General features: G+C 41.5%; 1 protein-coding gene across 1 annotated transcript in view; it reads left to right on the forward strand.

Annotated features, from left to right (window-relative positions):
* The window catches only part of ATP8A1 (ATPase phospholipid transporting 8A1), a 262,923-nt gene that overhangs the window by 217,984 nt on the left and 24,046 nt on the right, over window positions 1–20,893 (forward strand). The window contains 4 exon segments of the mRNA XM_038400205.2: window positions 4,907–4,963; window positions 5,536–5,554; window positions 5,557–5,577; window positions 5,580–5,641. Coding sequence (XP_038256133.1) covers window positions 4,907–4,963; window positions 5,536–5,554; window positions 5,557–5,577; window positions 5,580–5,641 — 159 coding nt within the window.

Consider the following 20,893-nt stretch of genomic DNA (forward strand, 5'->3'; position numbering starts at 1 on the left):
TAGCCTTCAACAAAAAAGCTTCAAAACAGACTCCAACGAGAGACTGCTGAATTGGAATTAATTTGCAAATGGATACAATTAACTAGGCTTGAATAGAGACTGGGAATGGATGAGTCATTACACAAAGTAAACTATTTCCCCATGTTATTTTCCCCCCAACCCCCCACTGTTCCTCAGATATTCTTGTTAACTGCGTGAAATAGCCTATCTTGCTTGTCACCATGAAAGGTTTTTCCTCCTTCCCGCCCCCGCCCCCTGCTGCTGGGATGGCTTATCTTAAGTGATCACCCCTCCTTACAGTGTGTATGATAAACCATTGTTTCATGTTCTCTGTGTGGTATATCATCTCCCCTCTGTTTTTCCACCAAATGCATCCGATGAAGTGAGCTGTAGCTCACGAAAGCTTATGCTCTAATAAATAGTCTCTAAGGTGCCACAAGACCTCCTGTTCTTTTTGAGCAAAGAGAGGGGTACTTCCTTGTTTCCTTCCTATAGAACTTTTTTTTCATAATCATCCCCTATATCAGTTCACTTCTTCTGCTTCCCAGATGTCCATAATGTAGGAGATGCCTGGCTGCAGAATGGAAAATTTCTTACCAATAATTGTCCTTTGCGCTAGCAGCATCTCCCAAAATGCTACCAACTCTATCTCTATATGGCTCATGAGCCAAAGGCCAGATACTAAGTGACATCATTACCATATGACCGTCTTCCTTGGTCTAATGTACATAGTTATTTCATTACCTCTGGAGTATTTGTTAGTGATATTACACAAGTTTTACAGATTTGAAAAAGCTTGCAGCAAGTGGGAGCAGAGGGGGCATGGCCAGAGCATGCAGTGGTGAAATCTCAGCGATCAATCTCTGGTGAGCTATGGAGTGAGGAGAGCAGCCCAGACATGCAGAATTGTGGGAGACTGAACAGGATGACTAAGGAAGAGCCACATCCCAGATAAGTGCTCGGTGTGCTAGTCCTTCTCAGCCTGGACATGCAAGTCTGGGGATGTGCAGCTCAACATACATCTACTGGATGCCACCCATGTGGATCACTTTGGACCCAAAGGCAATAGTTATGACTAGAGGGAGACCAGATAAACCAGCAATGGCCAGTGCGCCCTCAAACTCTCTGTACTTTGGGGTTGAGCAGTGAAAAGAAGGTGAAGAGGATACTGATGGAGTCAGTGCTGATGACTGCTTTGGCACCAGTTGCCTCAGCATCAACAGCCCCATCACTAGTAGTTCTGGCACTGACAATTCAGGTTTATGTACCAACTGCCCAAATCAGCTCAAGCAGCAAAGCCAGCACCTGAAACCACTCATAAATGGGATAGAGACTCACATAACCAGTCTGAGCATAAGCATAGCTCCTAGACCGAGGAGAACTTATGGAGAGAGCACACAGAACACCACTCTAAGGACAAATCCCTTAAGCAGTTGAGCAGACCAGCACAGATCCTCGTACTAATGCCAATGATGGAGCAAAGAAAGGACCTCAGATATTCTGCAGAAGCATCCATACCACCCAGGAGACCTTCCCAGTATTGAAGAGCTGCCCTGCCTGGAGCTTGTACCAGTCCAGTTCCATCCCTTGGGATAACCTTTCAATAAGAAGTATATGTCTCCTTCCCATTGTCAACATATTACTTCTCACCAGCATCAAGCAGAGAGATCCCTCCTCCCTGCCATCAGAGAATGAACCCAAAGAGGTCAGGGATTCCCTATTCAGAGAGTGCCCCAGCTGGTGCATATATGGCACTGGACTGGCAACATCTTATTCCTTGGTCTGACAGCCAGATATCATCAACAGAAGAACCTAGGCATCCCAAGGGATGCCTATGTTCCATCTCCTTAACTAATCAAGCTTCAAATGCAACATCATAGTCATTAACTTCTGTCAAGGTCAAATAGTGTAATGCTTTGCTATTGGAGTTGTGTAACTATGACAGCTCCTGTCTTGAGTGACCCAGTGAGAAATGAACTGGGAACCTCCGGAGCAAAAAGCAAGAGCTGTTACAGCTGGGCCTGTAACAGACTCATGCTTTGTCGATTGGTCACAGAATGGGACCTATAACACACACTTACCGGTGGATTACAGAACCATGAAGCAGCTGTTCCTTGGTTAACAGAAAACTTGATTCTTTTTACCACGTTTCCAGGGAACTTTTCTTTATTCCAAAAAAGTCCTAGGATTTCTGAAACTAAAGAAGAGTCTCAGAAGAATAAAGTTCTACAGTTCTAAGGGTGGCGATCATTACTAGTACTTGTTTAATAAACTAACTTTCCTGGCTACATCAATATCTGTGGTAATTTCAAATGGGATCTTATATTCCTATCCAGGCAGGCAAAAAAAAACTGCACCACCACAACTTTTAAACTATTCTTAAATTAATTTGACTTCTGTGGTGCTAAAAAGTCTACACAACATGTTTTGGAACAGATTCCATTGACATGAGGGGCTGTTTCAAAGCCCATGGAAAAGATTCCCTTTGACTTTAGTGGGTTTTGCATCAGATCCTAAATGAGCAACAGAGATAACAGGATCTCATTAGTCTACTGAGTACAGTGAAGTTCAAAATTCTTTAGGTTAAAGATCACCAGGGAAATCTAAATTAAAAATTGTAAGTACATATATTAAAGATTCTGAATTGAAAGGGTTGGTTATACCAATTACAAAACATGAAATCACCTTTGTCCGCTTGTCCTCGTCCGTCCTTCCATGAACACAAGTCGACGCCACACCATTCTGTTTTTGCGAGCACGTTCTTTCCATTTCTGGTCAAAGATTTTGTCATGGGATCAGCCCAGTGCGTTTTCAGTTGCCCAGTGGCCACTTGTGATCTCTGGGGATCCAGTCACTGATGTGGGTTGTCCACCTATTGTCTTGCCTGCAGACTACATGACCCCACATCGCCGCTTTGCGTCGTACATCGCCTGCACTACATCAGTCACCTCTTTACACCTTCTGATCTCCTCATTCAGTATGTGATCACGGAGTGATATCTTACACATTCCCTTTCCATTGCTCTCTGGGTAACAGCAAATTTTTCTTCCTCTGCTTTCATCGTTGACCAGCTTTCCACTCCGTATTATTATTCTATTGATAACACATAGGTTCATGATTATATTCTTTGGGCAATTGCTGGCTGAAGTGTGGAGTTAAACAGTTCTTTCCTTTTCTTCATGCTTAATTCATCATCCATCACAGACATCTTTATTTTGTCGAAACTTGCCCACCCCGCATTTCTCCTCCTACTGCATTCCCCTTTGAATGAATTGTCTCTGTTCAGCAGCCAAACTGACTTGATGTGGTCAATTGTTGAATACCCTGAGTGGAAACCAGCTTGTTCTCTGCTTTTGTACATTTCAAGATCCTTCTTAATCTGATCGAGTATGATGCGGGTGAAGAGTTTATATGCTTGTGAGAGGAGTGTGATCAGATGATAGTTGCTCACTTCTTCTGGATCACCTTTCTTCATCAATAGTACTGTTTTTGATTTCTTCTAGGCATCCGGAACACACTTGCTATTGATGTAGATGATGAACCGTTGTGCCAATGCTTTGAAAAGAGTATCTTCCCGTGCTTTGAGATATTCTGGCCAAATATCGTCCACTCCGGGCTCTTCCATCTCCTTATGTTATGAACTGCGTATTCAGTTTCTTCCACGTAACATCAGGAACTTCTTCTATAGCCTGCTGCCTTGAAAGTGTACGCTGGACATTGACATGCAAGGAGTAGAGATCATTGTAGAATTTTGTACATATTTCATTCATCTTGCTCCTTTCCAATGTCCTTTCACCATTTTCATCTTTCAGAGCTGCCGAGATAACTTGTTTCAGCCTTCTTCAGACTCTCGTACTTTTCAGCCTCCATTCTCAATTTCTTCTTTCTGAAGTCTTCGTAGTCTTCTCTGATCTTCACATGAATTTCTTTGCAGAGCGTTCTGTATTCTTCACCCATTTTTCTTTCTAATTTCATGCGTGCCCTCCTCGCCATCTGATTCACAGTTTCCTCGTTGATCCTTTGCTTGCATCCCAGCATTTTGAATACCTTTGCTTTCTTAGCTGCTGAGATTATCTGAAAGATAAACTCTTTGTCTTTCTCATTGATGTCCTTGTTGACCTTGTACTCGAGGTCCATTTCACTCACTTCCTATGCAAATGCCTCTTCGTTTAAGTGCCATTTTCGCTTTAGTTTCTAGCTTTTCTTGACTCAGTCTTCATAGGCATTGTCAACACATAGTTTTGAGCACAACATACAATGGTCTGAGCTTGTGCAAATAATTAGTTTTCCTATTGTTGCTACATCGTTGAAGATTCTTCTGGTATCTGACAATACATAACCAATCTGATTCAGTATGACTCCATATGGGCTTTTGTTCCATCACTACCAACATTTGTTCTTTTTGAAATATATTCATTAGTGGATGCAAATGCAACCAAACATGCTACACAATCATTTCTTACACCTTTACCGAATTTTCCCATGTACTTTTCATTCTCACACTCCTTTCCACCTACTATTACATTGAAGCCCTTGTATGATTGTGAAGATGGATCTTTTCTCCATTGCCTCCTCCAACTCTTCTAAGAAATGTTCCATTTCTTCCACTTGCTGCGTGGGAGCATAGTCCTGAATAATTTTAATCGTTCATTCATTCATTATTTCATGTTTTTATGAATGAAATAGTAATAATAAAAAGGAATGAAAGTCATGTTTTATAAGTTTTAAGATACCGTATGCATGATTGCTATTTTAATGGGTCATAAACTGTATAATAATGCATGTGATTTTTTCATGTGCATTACATTAAATGTTAAACATAAGCCCTTTGTGGGTCTTTTTATTTTGAATTCCTGTGTATCAGACTTATTAAAGAAAATAACAGATTTCTCTCCTTTTTTAATAGTTTGTGGTGATAACAGTGTGTTTAAAAGCTGGATTAGAGACTTCATATTGGACCATGGTAAGAAAATGCTTATTATTCGTGCTCTCAAGTACACTATAGAAATATGTGATAGATTACATTTCCTTATTACTATTATTAATTGCCACTAATAATTATTTCATTTATCACCCAAATTATGCTAGGCACTTTACAGTATCAAGTAAAGATACAGTGCATGCCTCAAAGATCTTATATAGATAATACTCTGAAATGACAAAATATTGTGGGTCAAAAACAAATGAAAAGCAATGAAGAAGAGGGACTTAGGACAAAGATTAAAATAATATCACATGGTTATGCAATAAGGCACAAGTTGGATGTAATCACTAAGCTGTATGGGAATTTTTTTAATTTACTTTTGAAATTAAGTATTATTTTGCTCCATCTAAAGGGCAGTAGTAGATTTACCATTTGCTTAGCAGGCACAGAGTTGGGTCAATGCTGGGCACTTTTGAAAATCTCACTTGTCAGAATTGCACTGTAAATTTCCAAGGAAAAAGACCATCTTTCTTATGGTGTTCTGTATAGCACTGAACTCATTGTAGGCACTGAATAAATGTTAAACATGTTTTGATTGTTCTGTTTTTCAGTTTAGCCATATAGCAATATGGGAAGCATTGCGCTTTGGATAGTGTTTTTGGAGTCTACTCATCCTTGTGGCCTGTCATTCCTATGGCACCTGACATGTCCGGGGAGGTAAGTGTGTCTTTTAACTAATCTCCAAATTTCTGCATAAAATGTTGTTGAAATACTCAGTTTGCTGCAGGGACAGAAGAAAATTGTGAGGATTTTCCCCAACATTTGAGAGGATTTTTTAACACTGCCACAGCGTATTGGGGGTTTGGGGGGGTGCAGGTAAGTGAAAAATGCCGATTAACTAAGAGGGAGGGCGTTTGGGTTCAGGAGCGGATGCAGGGCTGGGAGTTGGGGCATGGAAGTGGGTGTGGGGTGCAGGCTCTGGGAGGGAGTTCGGGTGCGGGCAAGAGCCTGAGGCAGGGAATTGGGGCTTGGGATGCTGAATCCAGGGGATGCTCACCTCGGGCTACTCCTGGCAAGCAGCGACCTGTCCTGCTGCTCCTAGGTGGAGGCACGGCAGGCGGCTCTGCACACTGCCCCAACAGCCCCGAGCACTGGCTGTGCAGCTTCCATTGGCCGGGAACCATGGCCAATGAGAGCTGCGGGGGTGGCGCCTGAGGGTGGAGGCAGTGCGCAGAGCTGCCTGCTGCACCTCCACGTAAGAGCAGCCAGGGCAGGTCACCGCTTGCGGGGAGCCGCCCGAGGTGAGTGGCCCCCAGATCCCGCACCTTCTCCTGTGCCCCAAGCCCCCAACCACATCCAAACTCCTTCCCAGAGCCTGCGCTCTGCACCCACTCCTGCGTCCCCTGCCTGCCCAGCGCCAACTGGACTTTCAATGAAGATCAGAAATGACGGTTTATAGAGATTTTGGGTTGGTGAAGTGCTAGATAAAGCAGCTTTTACTGTACCATGGCAAGTTTTAATTTTCATTGAGAAAGTTTCACGCAACTTAGTGAATTAAAAATTTGGGCACTGGAATTATTTGGATGGGGACTTTTTTTTCATATATGGATATAACTGCAGAAGTACATTTGTTAATATTATAACATCTTTCTTGCACCATAAGAAAACCAGACATATATTTTAACAAAATCTTAAATTTTGCAGAAATTATTAAACCCTCCAAAAATTGCAGAAACCCTAAATCACAGAATCCATTGACTTTCATGCCCATAGTTTTCTCCTGTCTGTTATTTTTTTCCTTAGAATGTATTATTGTACTCCATTTTTCAAACATTTTAACAGGAATTTTGTATTTCTCTTTCAATTGTATGCTGAAGAATTTAGTATTGGTCCAAACCTGCAAACCATACTCAAATTTTCCCCTTCTACTAGTTAGTTATTTAGACAAAGTGATGTAGAGATCTGTGCTGCAGTGCTTGAAGGTTTTGGGTTCAAATCTTGATGATGATGTTGCACATTGCGGAGTTGTTACAAACACATAACAGAATTTGGTTTGCCTTTTTTCTTTTTTAAAAAAAGCTTAGGAAGTTAAATACAGAAAAACCATGGTAAATTAAAGTTATTTAAAACTTTGTTGAAAGATGTTAATTTGTGCGCTGAATGAGGCAGGGAGCTTATGGGAAAAATAATACATAATCATGTAATTAAAGACTGCGTATACACAAGGAGGCCAAATTACAGTTGCATAGGCAACCTTAAATCATTTCCAAACCTTTGCCACCTGAATAACTTATTTTAACATTTTTATGTGATATATACATAGAGAGAGAGAAAGAGAGAGAGGGTGGAATGGTGTCCCACAAACATATTATCAGAATGATCTTAGGAGGGTCCCATTGCTCACAAATAATGAAGCAGATCATCTTAAACAACTGCCATTAAAACTATCATATTACATCATCATGTATTGTTTAAATGCCACATATTTTACAGAATAACTCAAGGGGGTGTTGTAGGCTGGGAGCACAAAAAGCATGTGCCATTTCACTCCTCTGCAAAGAGTGCAACATGCTTTTTCTGTGTCCAGTCTCCTTTGGAGAGGCTAGTATTGCTATGAGCATGAGCTTTTGCCCAAGGAAGTGTAATTTATCACACAGCAGTGCATTTTGAATATCTCCACTACTAATTCCACAAATCCAGTGTTATGCCAGAGTAGGGTGACCAGAGAGCAAGTGTGAAAAATGGGGACAGAAAGAGGGGTGGGTAATAGGTGCCTATATAAGACAAAGCCCAATATGAGGACTGTCCCTATAAAATCGGGACATCTGGTCACACTATACCAGGGTAAAATTTCTATTTTCTGGAAAGGTTGAGATACAATTTTGGATGATACAAAATGTTGAGACAGATGAAGCATTTTGGAGATAGGTTTCCAAAAACGGACGTGCTTTCCCTACTTAAAAATGTTTCAAACTTTTTGGCTCATAATAATTCCAAAGCAGCTTGACTACAAACTCATAATTATTTTATTTAATTTGTTGTGTTGAAAAATGGTTCCTTTGCTTGTTTAGTGTGGGATTAATAAGGTGATTATTTTGTTATTAAAATCAGTTTGTATTTACATTAGAAAATCTGCAGTGTTCCTAAATCCACACATTGCTTTTCTAAGAGCTTAGGAAATCTGTACCAGCTAAATGCTAGATTCCTGAACTACTCATAAGTAAAGTTTTCATTTTAGGAAGTCATCTCTCTGATTTCTCAACTTGTTGTCTATGGCCAAAGCCAGTCCCATCCAGCTGACAGTGTGGGCGCAGATCAAACTCATGCCACTGTTGTGTTAATTTAGATGCATCCAAAGAGTTAAAGGTGTTAACAGGAGTCTGAAACTGTCCAAAATTTTAAAAAATTAAACAGAGCCCTCAGCCTACTTAGTGCTATGGAAAACACATAATTAAAAATATTTTAATCCTTTATTAAAGATGGGTAGGGGAGGAAAAAACAGTTAAAGCATTTGAAATGTTAAAGTATTAAGTAAGGCTTTCATTTCAACAAAATTCCTTAGTCCCTTTCCCTTTTGCTGGACAGAGTCTTTAGAAGGAAAAAAAGCCAAGCTTGACAGTCTCTTAGATGGTAATAACTATACTTTTGGGGGTAAAGAGAAGTTAGTTAAGATGGGCTGGAGCTGATGTTGTTGCTGTTATTAAAGTCTGATCCCTTTTGCTAGAAGACAAAAGGAAATAAACACACACAAAAGGGGGAAGAGAAAAGGAAAGCAAAGATAGAAAATGCAGTTTTTATCTCTGATGCTAACTCTCACTTGCAATTTCAGCTGCTGGAGAAATATAGGCACAGCACCTGGTCTTATCAGCCACTCAGAAACCAGGCAAACTTGTATTGGCATTGGGCTATTTAGTGCCTTCAATTTAGAGGCCTCTGTTTGGTCACAGACTTACAGCATTATTGCAGAATATACAGTCTTGGCCAACAAAGCGTTATTATATCCTTATTAGACAGAAGGAAAAAGGAGAGACAGATAGGAAAGAGAAGACTTAAAGTGAGGAAAGAAAAGGACACACAAAGGGTGAGAGTATTAAAAAGTCTTGCATCCAAGATGGTATTCAGGATTTATCCAGAGCCACTGGAGATGGTAACATCATCTGATTCCCTCTCTTAGCCTTGTCTGGTCAGAACATCTTTCTTCTTTCTTTCAGAGTTAGAATGAAGATGGTGAGGGTGGCATCCATGATGGTGAAGCTTATTCCTTCCCCTGCTCTTGTCTTTCAGTCAGCCAGTGTCACAGTCACCTCCTTCTGTTCATCTGTATTTTTCTCACAACATCTCTTTTTTTAAGAACCCCCAAATGGGAGTGATGGGTGGAATAGCCTGTCCTCTCATTATTTTGTCTACCAGTTAGACCTACTTTTCAACACACCAACTTTGATTCACTGATTTTCAGTTCCACAGTTCTCTTGTTTGACAAGTATGATCTTAACGCAGTCCTTGAGTTATATCAGTAGGCTTTTTTGTTTGGACTGTCTCACTTCTGTACCATTTCCCAACAACATTTGTTGTTATAGGTTACTGTGACATTTTATGAACTTACACTCACTTTTTACAGGTGAGCTCACAATTTGGGTAAATTTTGTAGGCCCTTCATTCCATCATAATCTGGACACCACCTTATTGACATAGTGGTTCCTGACAGGGTGGAATTCTGTAGACACAATATATCAGAGTAGGTAGCTTGAGACCTCTTGGCCTTGAATAAGCCATTTAACAAAAATATTGTAGTTGTAGTTGGTGGACAAGATTGTGGTGTGGTGCAACAAACATGTATGTCCATTTGCTTGCCTGCACAGATACTGCTTGACAACTTTCTTCACCTGTCTGAGTCAAACATAAAAGATTAACTCCATCAACATACATTTGGCAGCCATTTCATTAATTAGTCAAAGGCAGATCAATGTTTCCTCAGTTTCTTGTCCTCTGATTTGCATGGGGGCTTGAGCTAGTCAAAAAATAAGGATGTGATTTGCACAAAAGTTTTTATGAAAGTGGTCACTTCTTTTTTAGAAATCTTGAATTTCTAAATGAGTTTTACCAGCTGTACTCCTTACAAAGCTGATGAGTACTTCTTTTGAATGACTGAGTACCTATGAGCTCAAGTTTTATTGAACATGGAAGGTCATTTTTCTAGTGGCAGAGACTTCAGTATGTAGAGTGATTTGGCTTCAAACTGATTCACTGAATACCAAGTTTTACAAGGAGAAAGTGGTGCTGCAGACTCATCCTAAAATTAGTTTCCAAGGTGATGACAGACTTCCACTTTAACGGGCCTATTATCCTGTCAATATTCTTCTCACATCTGCATTCTCATCCTCCTGAAGAGGTGCAGCTTCAGCCAAAGTTCTTTCACTGGTTATGGTCATATGGGACTTACTAAAAGGTTTTTAGGGTGCCAGTTTAACACCAAGGTAGCATATGACTACCAATGTGAAGAGGAGGAGGCTTTGTCTCCTACCTGCTGACACTTCTCCCAGGAACTAAAACACTAGACCTGGTTGAAAATTGGAGGGATAGAATGGGGAATTGTGAAAAATTTGTTCCTTGATTTTTCACCAAAAAATTTAGAATTTTTAAATTTTCAAGCAGCTTTACAAAATACCTTTAGAGTTATAGTTGTTCTGTCTGCCTCACACTAGAACTGGGAATCCTGCATGGGGATATGAGGGATCTGGGATGGGGCCAGGGATGAGGGGCTCAGGGCTGGGTCAGAAGGTTGGAGTGTGGGGGGGTGCTCTGGCTGGGGGTGCAGGCTCTGGGGTGGAGCTGGGGATGAGGGGTTTCAGGTGCAATGGGGCTCCCCCCAAGCTCTCTCTCCCCTCAGCAGTACCTAGGCTGGGGAAGAGATGCCTCTCCCCTGGCCATGGCAGGTCCTGGGCGGGGGCCACAAGATAGGTGCTTCTCCCCTGGCCACAGCAGATCCAGGCCGGGCTGAATTGGGGCCGGGGAAGGGATGCCTGACCCTGCCATGGCAGGGTCGGGCCAGGGCTGGGCCAGGGGAGGGGCACCGTGGCAGATTCGGGGCTTGGTGAGAGGCATCTCTCCCTGCCACAGCCCTGTGCGGTGCTTTATAGGCAGCTGTGCAGCCACAGAGTTTAGAAGGAATTTAGCCCCTGGTATAGGTAAAATTGTGACAGGAGGAACAGCTAGATATAGCCAACACTGGTGGGTAAAAGGTTTTGCTTCCCCCTGCCTCAAGCCCTCACCATCTTTATCTTTGGCATTCTTTATGTGCTTTATTTTATTTTGAACCTTTATGAATAAGCACATTAAATTTCATTTTCCACCTCTGAGAGTTGAGTCTATTTCATTTTCCACCTCTTGAGAGTTGAGTCTATTCTAGTAAGTAAAGTAAGTAAATGTTCATAGGAAATTGTCATAAGATCTCTTTTCTACCATGAGGGATTATAGAAGTAGCAGAAAACCTTGTGATTTCAAATGAAGGAACTTTGACATAAAATGTATGAGAGAAAATGAGGAATACAATTCAAAATTTCCTGTGACCTCACAGTAACTTTCCAGTCTGTGTAATGTGATCTGTATTACACAGTATAATGGTTAACTGCAGTAACAATAAACCTTTCAATGGGCTTCACTGTATTTGTTGCCCATAAGTACTGAATGAATACTTCCACACTAGACAATTTGCTTTACAGATCATTTTCCTGAAATTTTGCCTGACAACATTGTGTTTTTATAAATTATCAGAAAGGAAACACAATGCTTTGTAGTCACTTGTGGTTACATTTATTAGGGAGATGATCTTTTTGACACCACTACAGAGAAACCAGACATATCCTGGGATTTTCACTTGTCCCACCTAAAAAAGGAAAAAGAAAAGAAAAGAGAGATACTTTTTAGATTCCTAATTCTTGTAATCTCTCATAATTTGCAACTTTTTTAATTGTAGACAGTATACATGCTTCCCCCAAACCTTCATCTTGACCTTGCTGACTCCAGAAGCATAGGTAAGCATGGAATGTGGGTAGGAGAAAAAGGTCTGTTATTATGAGGAAGCGTTGGAAGAGCTGGCTTCCCACAGCCTCCCTATCAGCTGTCTGAACCAGCAGCTTCTCAAGGCATTGCTGCTGTCTGCCTCCCAGCAACACTGTCTTGAGCACTCAGTCACTACAACTCTTGCAGAGCCACCAGCATCTCCTCTCCCGACCTTCTCTTCTACTTGCAACTCCAACCCACCAATTGCTCTCTTATCTTCCCCCCCCCACCCCCAGGAACCATAACCTCCTCCCTCTCCCATTTGCATGGAACTCTGACTTGTTCCTTCCAGAGCTCCACATTCAGCTCACCTCATGCAGCTTCCAGCAGCTTGTTTACTTATGGCAATATCCACACACCCACTCCTTCTCTAACCCTATTCAGATCAGTTATCTCCATTTACTGCCCCCCCACCCCTCCCGGCTCCCTTTTTGACCATTCCCTCCTTTCCCCTACTCCCACTCATTGCCAACATGCGTATTCCCCTACCCCCTTTCCACCATTCACTGCCTCCCTATTCCTTTACTTCCTTCCACACCCACTGGCCACCCAGAATCTCACCCACTGCTCCATGCTAGCTCCCACTCATTGCACCCAGAATACCCTGGACATCCTTTTTAGCAAAACTTTCCTGTCTCCATTTCCAGTATCTATCATCCATTATCTGTATCCCACCATAGGCATAATTCCCATCACCATAAAAATCTCCTATGAACTTCTTACCATCTGGAGGCATGACATCCCAACTTTGATGGACTTCATAAGATACTGAGAGTCTGCCTTGGATCATCACTCAGAACCAGGAAACATTGCTGCATCCAAGCCTAGGCACTCTGTCCCTGACAACTTAGCTCTTGACAAGGTAGAGATATGTAGGACTGTTGTTGCTATGCAAGTGACTCAAGTCCTCCTGGAATCACGGAAGCCATCCATCCAAAGAATTTACAATTCCAGTTGGAAAAGATTTGTGGTTGATGCAGTCAGGGCCAAGTGCTGCACAAAACTGCTTGACTACCTTCACACACTGTCTGATGCTAACTTACGGACTAATTCCATCCAGTATATATGGTAGCTATTGTGTTCTATTGTCTACTAGTAGAAGGTAGACAAGTGAGCACCTGGTCATCAGGTTAATTTGGCACTTGGCACTCTTAAATACCTGCATCAAAAAGCTTCCTATGTCATGGTATATTAATGTGGTCGTGGAAAAGATGATGAAAACTTCTATTGAACCACTCAGTTTCTTTAAGCTTAAGTTTCTTACACAACGTTTTTTCCTGGTGGCAGCAACTTCTACAAGCAAGTTTAAAGCTCTAGTGCTTGACCCAGATTTTACAAAGATAGTGTGGTGCTCCAGGCTCATCAGAGTTTCCTCTCCAATATAGTGACTGTTTTTCACTTTAATGGGTCTGTCTTTTTAACATTCTTGTCACCTTTGCACACCCATTCCAGTGAAACCCTTCTCCATACACTTGATGTTAAAATGTCAAGGTTCTGCTTGGAGCACACTAAAGCCCTTAGAAAGTCCACCAAACTTTTTGTTTCTTCTGACATCAGTTCACTTGACAATGCTGTTAGTAAAACGACTATGTAGCTGTCTGGTTGAATTTCATATTGCAGAGACCTGCCTGGTCTAAAACTAGTAAACCAGGTCAAGGTTCACAAGGCTCACCGCAGCCTACTGCAAGAATATTTTTATCACATACCTTTATAAATCTATTTTGACTGACTTAAATTATATTACAGTATGGCATTCTTTGTCCAAAATAAGAGTGTCCATAAACAGACTTGCACCAAATAAATAAAGGCATGAATAAAACCAATGTAGTTATTTTGATTCCCGTATCTGTGGAGACACGACCTTACACTGAGGAACTCAGATTCAAGAGTAAAAATTCTGTTGGAATGATATCTTCAGATAATCAGAATTACAAGTAAGTAATTTCCCCTGTTTTTCTCTTTGAGTCTGGTTCCTTCTACATAGGGTTCATAATTCAGGCTAACTGCTGGGTCATATTTGTATCCCGCATACTTTACTACTCTTTTAGACTTTCTACCAACCTGTATCCAGTATTATAAAATATATACAGAAGCCTGGTAATGTTAACAAAGGGAACAGGAACGAGTGCTTGCATTATATTTTAAAACTATACTATTTTCTAATTTTATAACCATATATAGCAAATCTAGCTTGCTTAAACGTCTAAAAGTAAAGTCCATAACTCTTCATATCTGTTGTGGCATTTTATTTATTTTGTAGAATGATTTTTCCTTTACCAGATGATTTTGTACAAACATTTTTCCTTTGCCAGACTCTCTGAAAGTCATAAAACTACATTATAACAGTGTCAGGTGAAAAGCATTTTTAATCTACAATACAGTGTACTACCAGATGAAATGCTATTTGTGTTTTTCTATATTCCATGTTATAGCTATTGGGGAAAAATAACTGATCTTGTGGTCACTTATTTGTGGTATATTTCTGTAATTAATCTAGTTATGTTAAAATAAACATCTACATTTAAAGTTTCCTATAACATACATAATTCTAATCAAAGTAGTTATTGGTTGTTCATGTTTCAGTAGAGTGTAAATGTGATAGGAGATAGATATTTTATAACTGAAGAGTTCTGCAGATCTCATGCAGATAATCCTTCATTTTGTTTAGTGGAGCACTAAAGAAGACATCAGCTTGACTTAAAAAATGATTAATAGGAAAATCTTGCTGTGATATAGTTAGCTGGTATAGTTGTCTCCTCTCCTCAAACAAACATGGATGTGATTTAAGAGAAGGAGACATTTTTAAAAAACCTGACTTGTATATGTTCACACCAGTAAAACAATTTATGAGGCAAGGCACGCTCCAGGGAAAGTACTGCACTGTATAAACTTATGCTACCTGCCTTTCATAAATGTCTGAATGATGCTGTTGGGTGCTTATGTATTTTTAAAGTGAGGATTGAGCTTTTCTATTTTTGCCACTGTGATTAGTAAACCAGATTAAAAATATAAAACTTACTGCAACAAGAAACAGTTTGTATCGAAATTAATAACAAAAGCTCTGTATCTGCAGAACTGTTAAATTTATTGTGGTACTGTAGACGTGCACTGTAAAATTCTCCAGAACACCATCTGTTTCTGCTCCATCTGGCCTAAGGGATCTATAAAACTACTGAAGGAAATTGAAGTTAAGGAACAAGCATGTGTTTTACAGAATTTCAGATCATTTGATTGAGGTTTGTAGAATCCCTGTGAAAAACAATAAAACTCTTTGTTGGACATTTTAGCTGCACCCTGTAGGAAAGGTATTATTATACTATATTAACAGTATTAGTTTCTGAAATATTGCTTCAGTCTGTATTATCCAACATAATAAATTATCTTACATATGGAATTGCACTGTTAAAATATTTCATATTCATCTTTTAATTATTATTCTATAAATAATAAAATTAAACTTCTTGAGAAAAGAAAAAATGTAGATGTTTATCAAAGGTTAAAGTACTTAAACAAGTACCCTCCAGGGAAGAACTTACTTGCAGTCTCAGATTTTTATCTAATAGAGCAAAGCACAACATTCAGACTAATAAAAGAGGCCGTTGGTTGATATTTCTACTGTCCCTAACATTTTTAAAAATATCTAGGGACATTATTCAAATCTCTCTCTTCAGGAACATAGGCTAAATAAAAGTCATACTTACAACACTGTAGTTTTAGGAAATAACTTCACAGTATTTTTCCTAAATATTGCTGGAAAAAGAGAAAGATATACATAATTTATTGCAGTACATCAGGTTTTGAGAACATCTGCAAACCCAAAAATGTGCAGACTAGTGATTTCCTATTAAACTCTTTGGGTTCGAAGAAACCAGAGAAATGGATATCTTTCTTTACCTTCAAATATTTTTTAAATTAGATACAAAATGCAAAATATGCTGTGTGACCGTTACAATATGTAGCATGATGTGGAATGTCTTGTAGTACATAACTAACAAAGCAAAAACAGCATAAGCCAGCTAAATTAAAAATGTTAATGGTCTGGATGAATTTGTTTTTCAACAGATGGTGTAGATCACAATTTTATTTAACATATTGTAGGCATACAGGTGAAAAAGTAATAGCCTAGAAAGTATAATGGAAGATGTCACTGGGGCAGCTGTGTGCCCCCATGGCTCCCCGTTACCAGTTGGGCTGCGCCCACCCTGCTCAGAGCCTCCCCGCTCCCAGTCCAGCTACTGCCTTGGCTCCCCACTCCCAGCCGGGCTGCACCCTCCCTGCTGGCAGCCAGCCTGCTGCACTGAGGCTCCCTGCGGGGAGCCCTGATATTGCCCGTAGGCTCCCAGCTCCCACTCCCTGCCGCAGCCAGGCTTTTGGTGGGGAGCTCCACACCCAGAATCTGGGTGGTTCCCAACAGGGAGCCAGGAGCTTTGGTGCAGCTATCAGGCTTCCCGCAGGAAGCCAGGAGCCTCAGGACAACCGCAGGGCTTCCCACAGGGAGCTGGGAGCCTCAGGACAGCTGCCAGGCTCCCTGCAGGGAGCCCAGTGTGCAGCCCAGCAACTACCTGGAGACTGCTTGCTCCCCAGGAGGAGCCCAGTGGCTGCGCACAGCCACAGAGCTCACAGCTGTAAAAGCGGCCAAGAGTCCTGTGGCACCTTATAGATTAACAGACATATCGGAGCATAAGCTTTCGTGGGTGAATACCCACTTCATCGGATGCATGTCCATAGTGGGGAGCTGAGAGCCCCTGGTGCAGCCTGGCTCCGGGTGGGGAGCTGAATGTGAAGCTGAAAGCCCAGGCTCTCAGCCTCCCACACTGCCTCTTAAGTTGGTGAAAGTGCTCCTGGTGAGGACGCGTACCACCGACAGAAGGATGGTAGTGTGGACATGAACCACCGGAGTAATTACTGTGCCCTAAATCATCCCTAAAATGGGCAGGGAAATGATACGGATACTCTGAGGTTGGTTGGACAGCTCTCAAACTGAGCATCAAACTGACTGCTTTGAAGATTGTAGGGGTTTGTGTGGCAGTGTTTACCATGGAAGAAGATCCTTCTGGGAAATTTCTTCCTCTTTCTGGGAAGATCAGGTGGCCTTTGTTAAGGCTGATAGTACGAAGAAAACTGTCTTGACTGCAACTAGTGTCTGGATTGTTTCCTCTCAGGCTGATGAGTATAAATGCCAAAGAAAAATAATGTTGCTCCAGAGTTTATGTGTAACACCTAATCAGTTTTTGCACTAAGACAGGCTACTCTCAAAGGGAAGGTCTTCAATAGTATCATTATGAGCGGGTTCACCTATGTTATGGAATAGGTTGAACCTCATTTAAACTGATGGGTATGAGTACATCCTTCATGTAAGAGAGCTATGAGAGACAGTTAAGAAGATCCGCCTAAAACACGGCATCGTAGGGTCTGCCCACACATTAACACTATGTGGCAAAGGGTTCCACAGTGTGTTGTTTGATCAGGTAGGTGTGGGAGTCTGCCAAAGAGAGGGAGGATAGACAGAGAGTAGCCTGAACAATCATGGTGTATGACCTTAGAAGAAGCTAGGGAAAGGAATTCTAGGGCTGGGGCTGCTAAAGAGGCATAGGACTGTAAGCAAAGAACCTATATCATGTTTTGGTTCCTCCTGTGATCAGAGAACTGGACTTTGTACATACTTTTTAAATAAATAAGATTGCATCAAAGAAATGTCCAGACTCCATTGTCAATTTCTACTTCCAACTGGAACACCTTCAGGGCCCTGAACTTTGACTAGCTGCTCAGGTCAAAAAGGTGTAATGGTATTTTGGACATCCATGGATATCCCTGAAGATTGAAGGAAGGCAACATAATGCATGGTGACTGCTGTAGCCATTGATCTAGATCAGTGATACTCAGACTGCACTGGTTCAGGAGCCAAATTAGTGATCAACATTACCCAAAAAAGCCACAGTAGTGTGAATTCATTGTTTCATTCAGTGTAATACCATATATTCATATTTAAACAGTATTACAGGGGAAATATTTTGTGTGTGTGTGTATAGATAGGTAGATAATTTTCACAGCAAAATGACTGACCAAGTATTATTATTTTATCAACTACAATTGGTTAATAATATAGTAAAAGCATCCTGATTGGTTAATAACTAAATCACCCAGTGTTTTAATATCGTGCTGCAAAGAGCTGCAGGAGACAAATTAAAGAGCCACTTGCGACTTGCAAGCCTCAGTCTTAGTATCACTGATCTAGATGCAGAGTATGATGCATCAGTAGCAGCCAACAGGTAGGTCCTTCCTGTTAGTTGAGCCTCTGCAATCAATTATTTTAACTCCTCCCTGTAATTGGACAGGGTCTTATCCAAGAAGTCTGATACTCTGTGTCAATTAAAACAGTCATATCTAGAACTTGGTAGTTAGGTATTCAAAGTTGTAAATAGCAGATGAATAACTCTTCCTAACGAAAAGATCCAGATGCTTTGGCTCCTTCTCCTTAGGAGTAGATTTGAATGTTTTGTGTCTTGTTCTCGCCTGAGCTGCTATGACAACCAAGGAACCTGGTGCAAGATGGGAATAAAAATATTCAAAACCCACAGAGGGAACTTTGTGTCTCCTGTCCATCATTTTGTAGTTGTAAGTATGGAGGCTGGAGTTAGCTATAATTGAGCCAGTTCCAGAAGGCCCTCATTGACTGACCTAACAAGTTTTTCAGGAAGAGAAGAATGTAAGATGTCCAGCAATTTGTGGGCATTTCCCTAGACTCTGTTGGGATCTCCAACACCTCCATCATTTTGCAAAGGAGATCCTGAAATGCCTACTAGTCATCAGGTGATGTAGAGGATGGCACCACATCTTCATCAGGTGACAAAGATAATTTGTGAGCAGTTATGATTTCAGCAGGTTGGTGCTAGAGTTTCTCTTTCTCAGAAATTTGTGCTGGTGAAATCTCTGTAGCAGGAACGTGAGATGGTTGTTGTTGAGGATGATCTCTAGATAACTCTTGTGGAGAAGGTGATCTTACTCTTGATACAGCAAAGAAGTTATGCCTTGTAGCGTGATGAACACACCAAAATGCCTAGTAAGGCCAGGAATGAAGTCCATATGGTTACTGAGTGAGTGACCAAGGAAGGGGATACTAGACAGCGGGTCCTTCCCGAAACACCCTTAGATTACGGTGACCCCTAACTGTGGAGTCTACTGGAAAAATATGAGTCATGGAGGGGGTGCCCTAGGAGAATAAGGATATGAATCATGCGCACTGATATCTGAGACAGATAAATAATAGAATCTCTAAGGTGCCACAAGTACTCCTTTTCTTTTTGCGAATACAGACTAACACGGCTGCTACTCTGAAATCTTCCTCTTGTAAAGGACGAGCAGCCCTCATTCAGGTCTGAAGTTTAGACTCTCAGGGAGCTTTTTAGTCAGTACCGAAGACATCCCAGTACCAATGGCTGTGGTACTGGCTCCATCAGTGTTACAAATAAAGACAGTAAAGTATATTTGGGAAGGGCTGAAATAGCCAAATCTGCCAGTACCGTAATTCTTGGTACCAATGGCATCAAAACTAAGATAAAAGTCAGTATGGTCAGTACCAGAGCCAGCGGTTCTGATATAGGCAGTACCAAGAATGTCAGCACCAAGGTAAATTGCTGGCCACCATAGAGTCATAGAAGATTAGGGTTGGAAGAGACCTCAGGAGGTCATCTAGTCCAACCCCCTGCTCAAAGCAGGATCGACCCCAACTAAATCATCCCAGCCAGGGCTTTGTCAAGCCAGACCTTAAATATCTCAAAGGATGGAGATTCCACCACCTCCCTAGGTAACCCATTCCAATGCTTCACCACCCTAGTGAAATAGTTTTTCCTAATATCCAACCTAGATCTGCCCCACTGCAACTTGAGACAGTTGCTCCTTGTTCTATCATCTGCCACCACTGAGAACAGCCTAGCTCCAGCACGGAAAGCCCCTGATGCAGTACCTTAATCGCCATATACAAGTCTGAGATAACAATGGGTATCAGAGATCTGACCCTTGAGTCCTCGCAGCTACCAGAGCAACAATGACTCAGCCTGGAGCTGCTCTTTTTAAAAACAACAGAAAGAGGAGACCTGTCTCTCTCTCTCTTTCTTTAAGAAGTACATTTAACAGGGGGTCCTCTTTCATGCTTCTTAGAGAAGTGGTGCAGGTAGCTGCCCCTTTCAGATTGGGAAGAGGCAAAAACAGCAGGATGCAGGAGAACAGCACTGGGATATCTACAGTGCAGCTGGCATATAATGTCTAACTGCTAAAAAAACAGTATAGCTGCAGCATTGGCTAGCCACCATGCTGTCACCCGCACTGGTACTCTACACTGCTCTTTTTAGTATGCTAGCTTGATCAAAGTTAGTGTGAGTATGTCTACCCAAACTGGAAATTACACCCCAGTTGTAGTGTAGACATACCCTCAGAGCCCTGGATGCTGAGGGCACTTTTTGCTGAGAACTGCTCCAACTCCAGTGTATCTCATCTCTCTGGGTCTGAGACAGGTCTCATAGGGTACATCTGTACTTCAAAAAACCAGTGGCAGAAAGTCTCAGAGCCCAGGTCAACTGATTCAGTATCGCAGGACTCATGCTTCAGGGCTAAAAATAGCAGTGTTGATGTGCCCAGCCTCTGTGATCCTCCCCAAGTCTCAGTGCCTGGGCTCCAGGAAGGAATGTCTACACTGCTATCCTATACTATCCTATAATGAAACTATTGCAATTGCGAACGACAGGGACACAGCTAAATCGACTCCATCTCACAGCCATAGACATTAAGAAAGAATTGAGGATTGGTTGGTCATCATGCCCTGCTTATGCCCTTTCGTTGGCGGGCTTGAGAGCATGAAGGGTGAAGGTGCAGCCCAATGGACACTGCTGGCCAAAACATTGCAATCTCAAGTGC

The sequence above is a fragment of the Dermochelys coriacea genome, chromosome 4, assembly GCF_009764565.3.
Source record: "Dermochelys coriacea isolate rDerCor1 chromosome 4, rDerCor1.pri.v4, whole genome shotgun sequence".
In the NCBI taxonomy this organism is placed as follows: Eukaryota; Metazoa; Chordata; order Testudines; family Dermochelyidae; genus Dermochelys; species Dermochelys coriacea.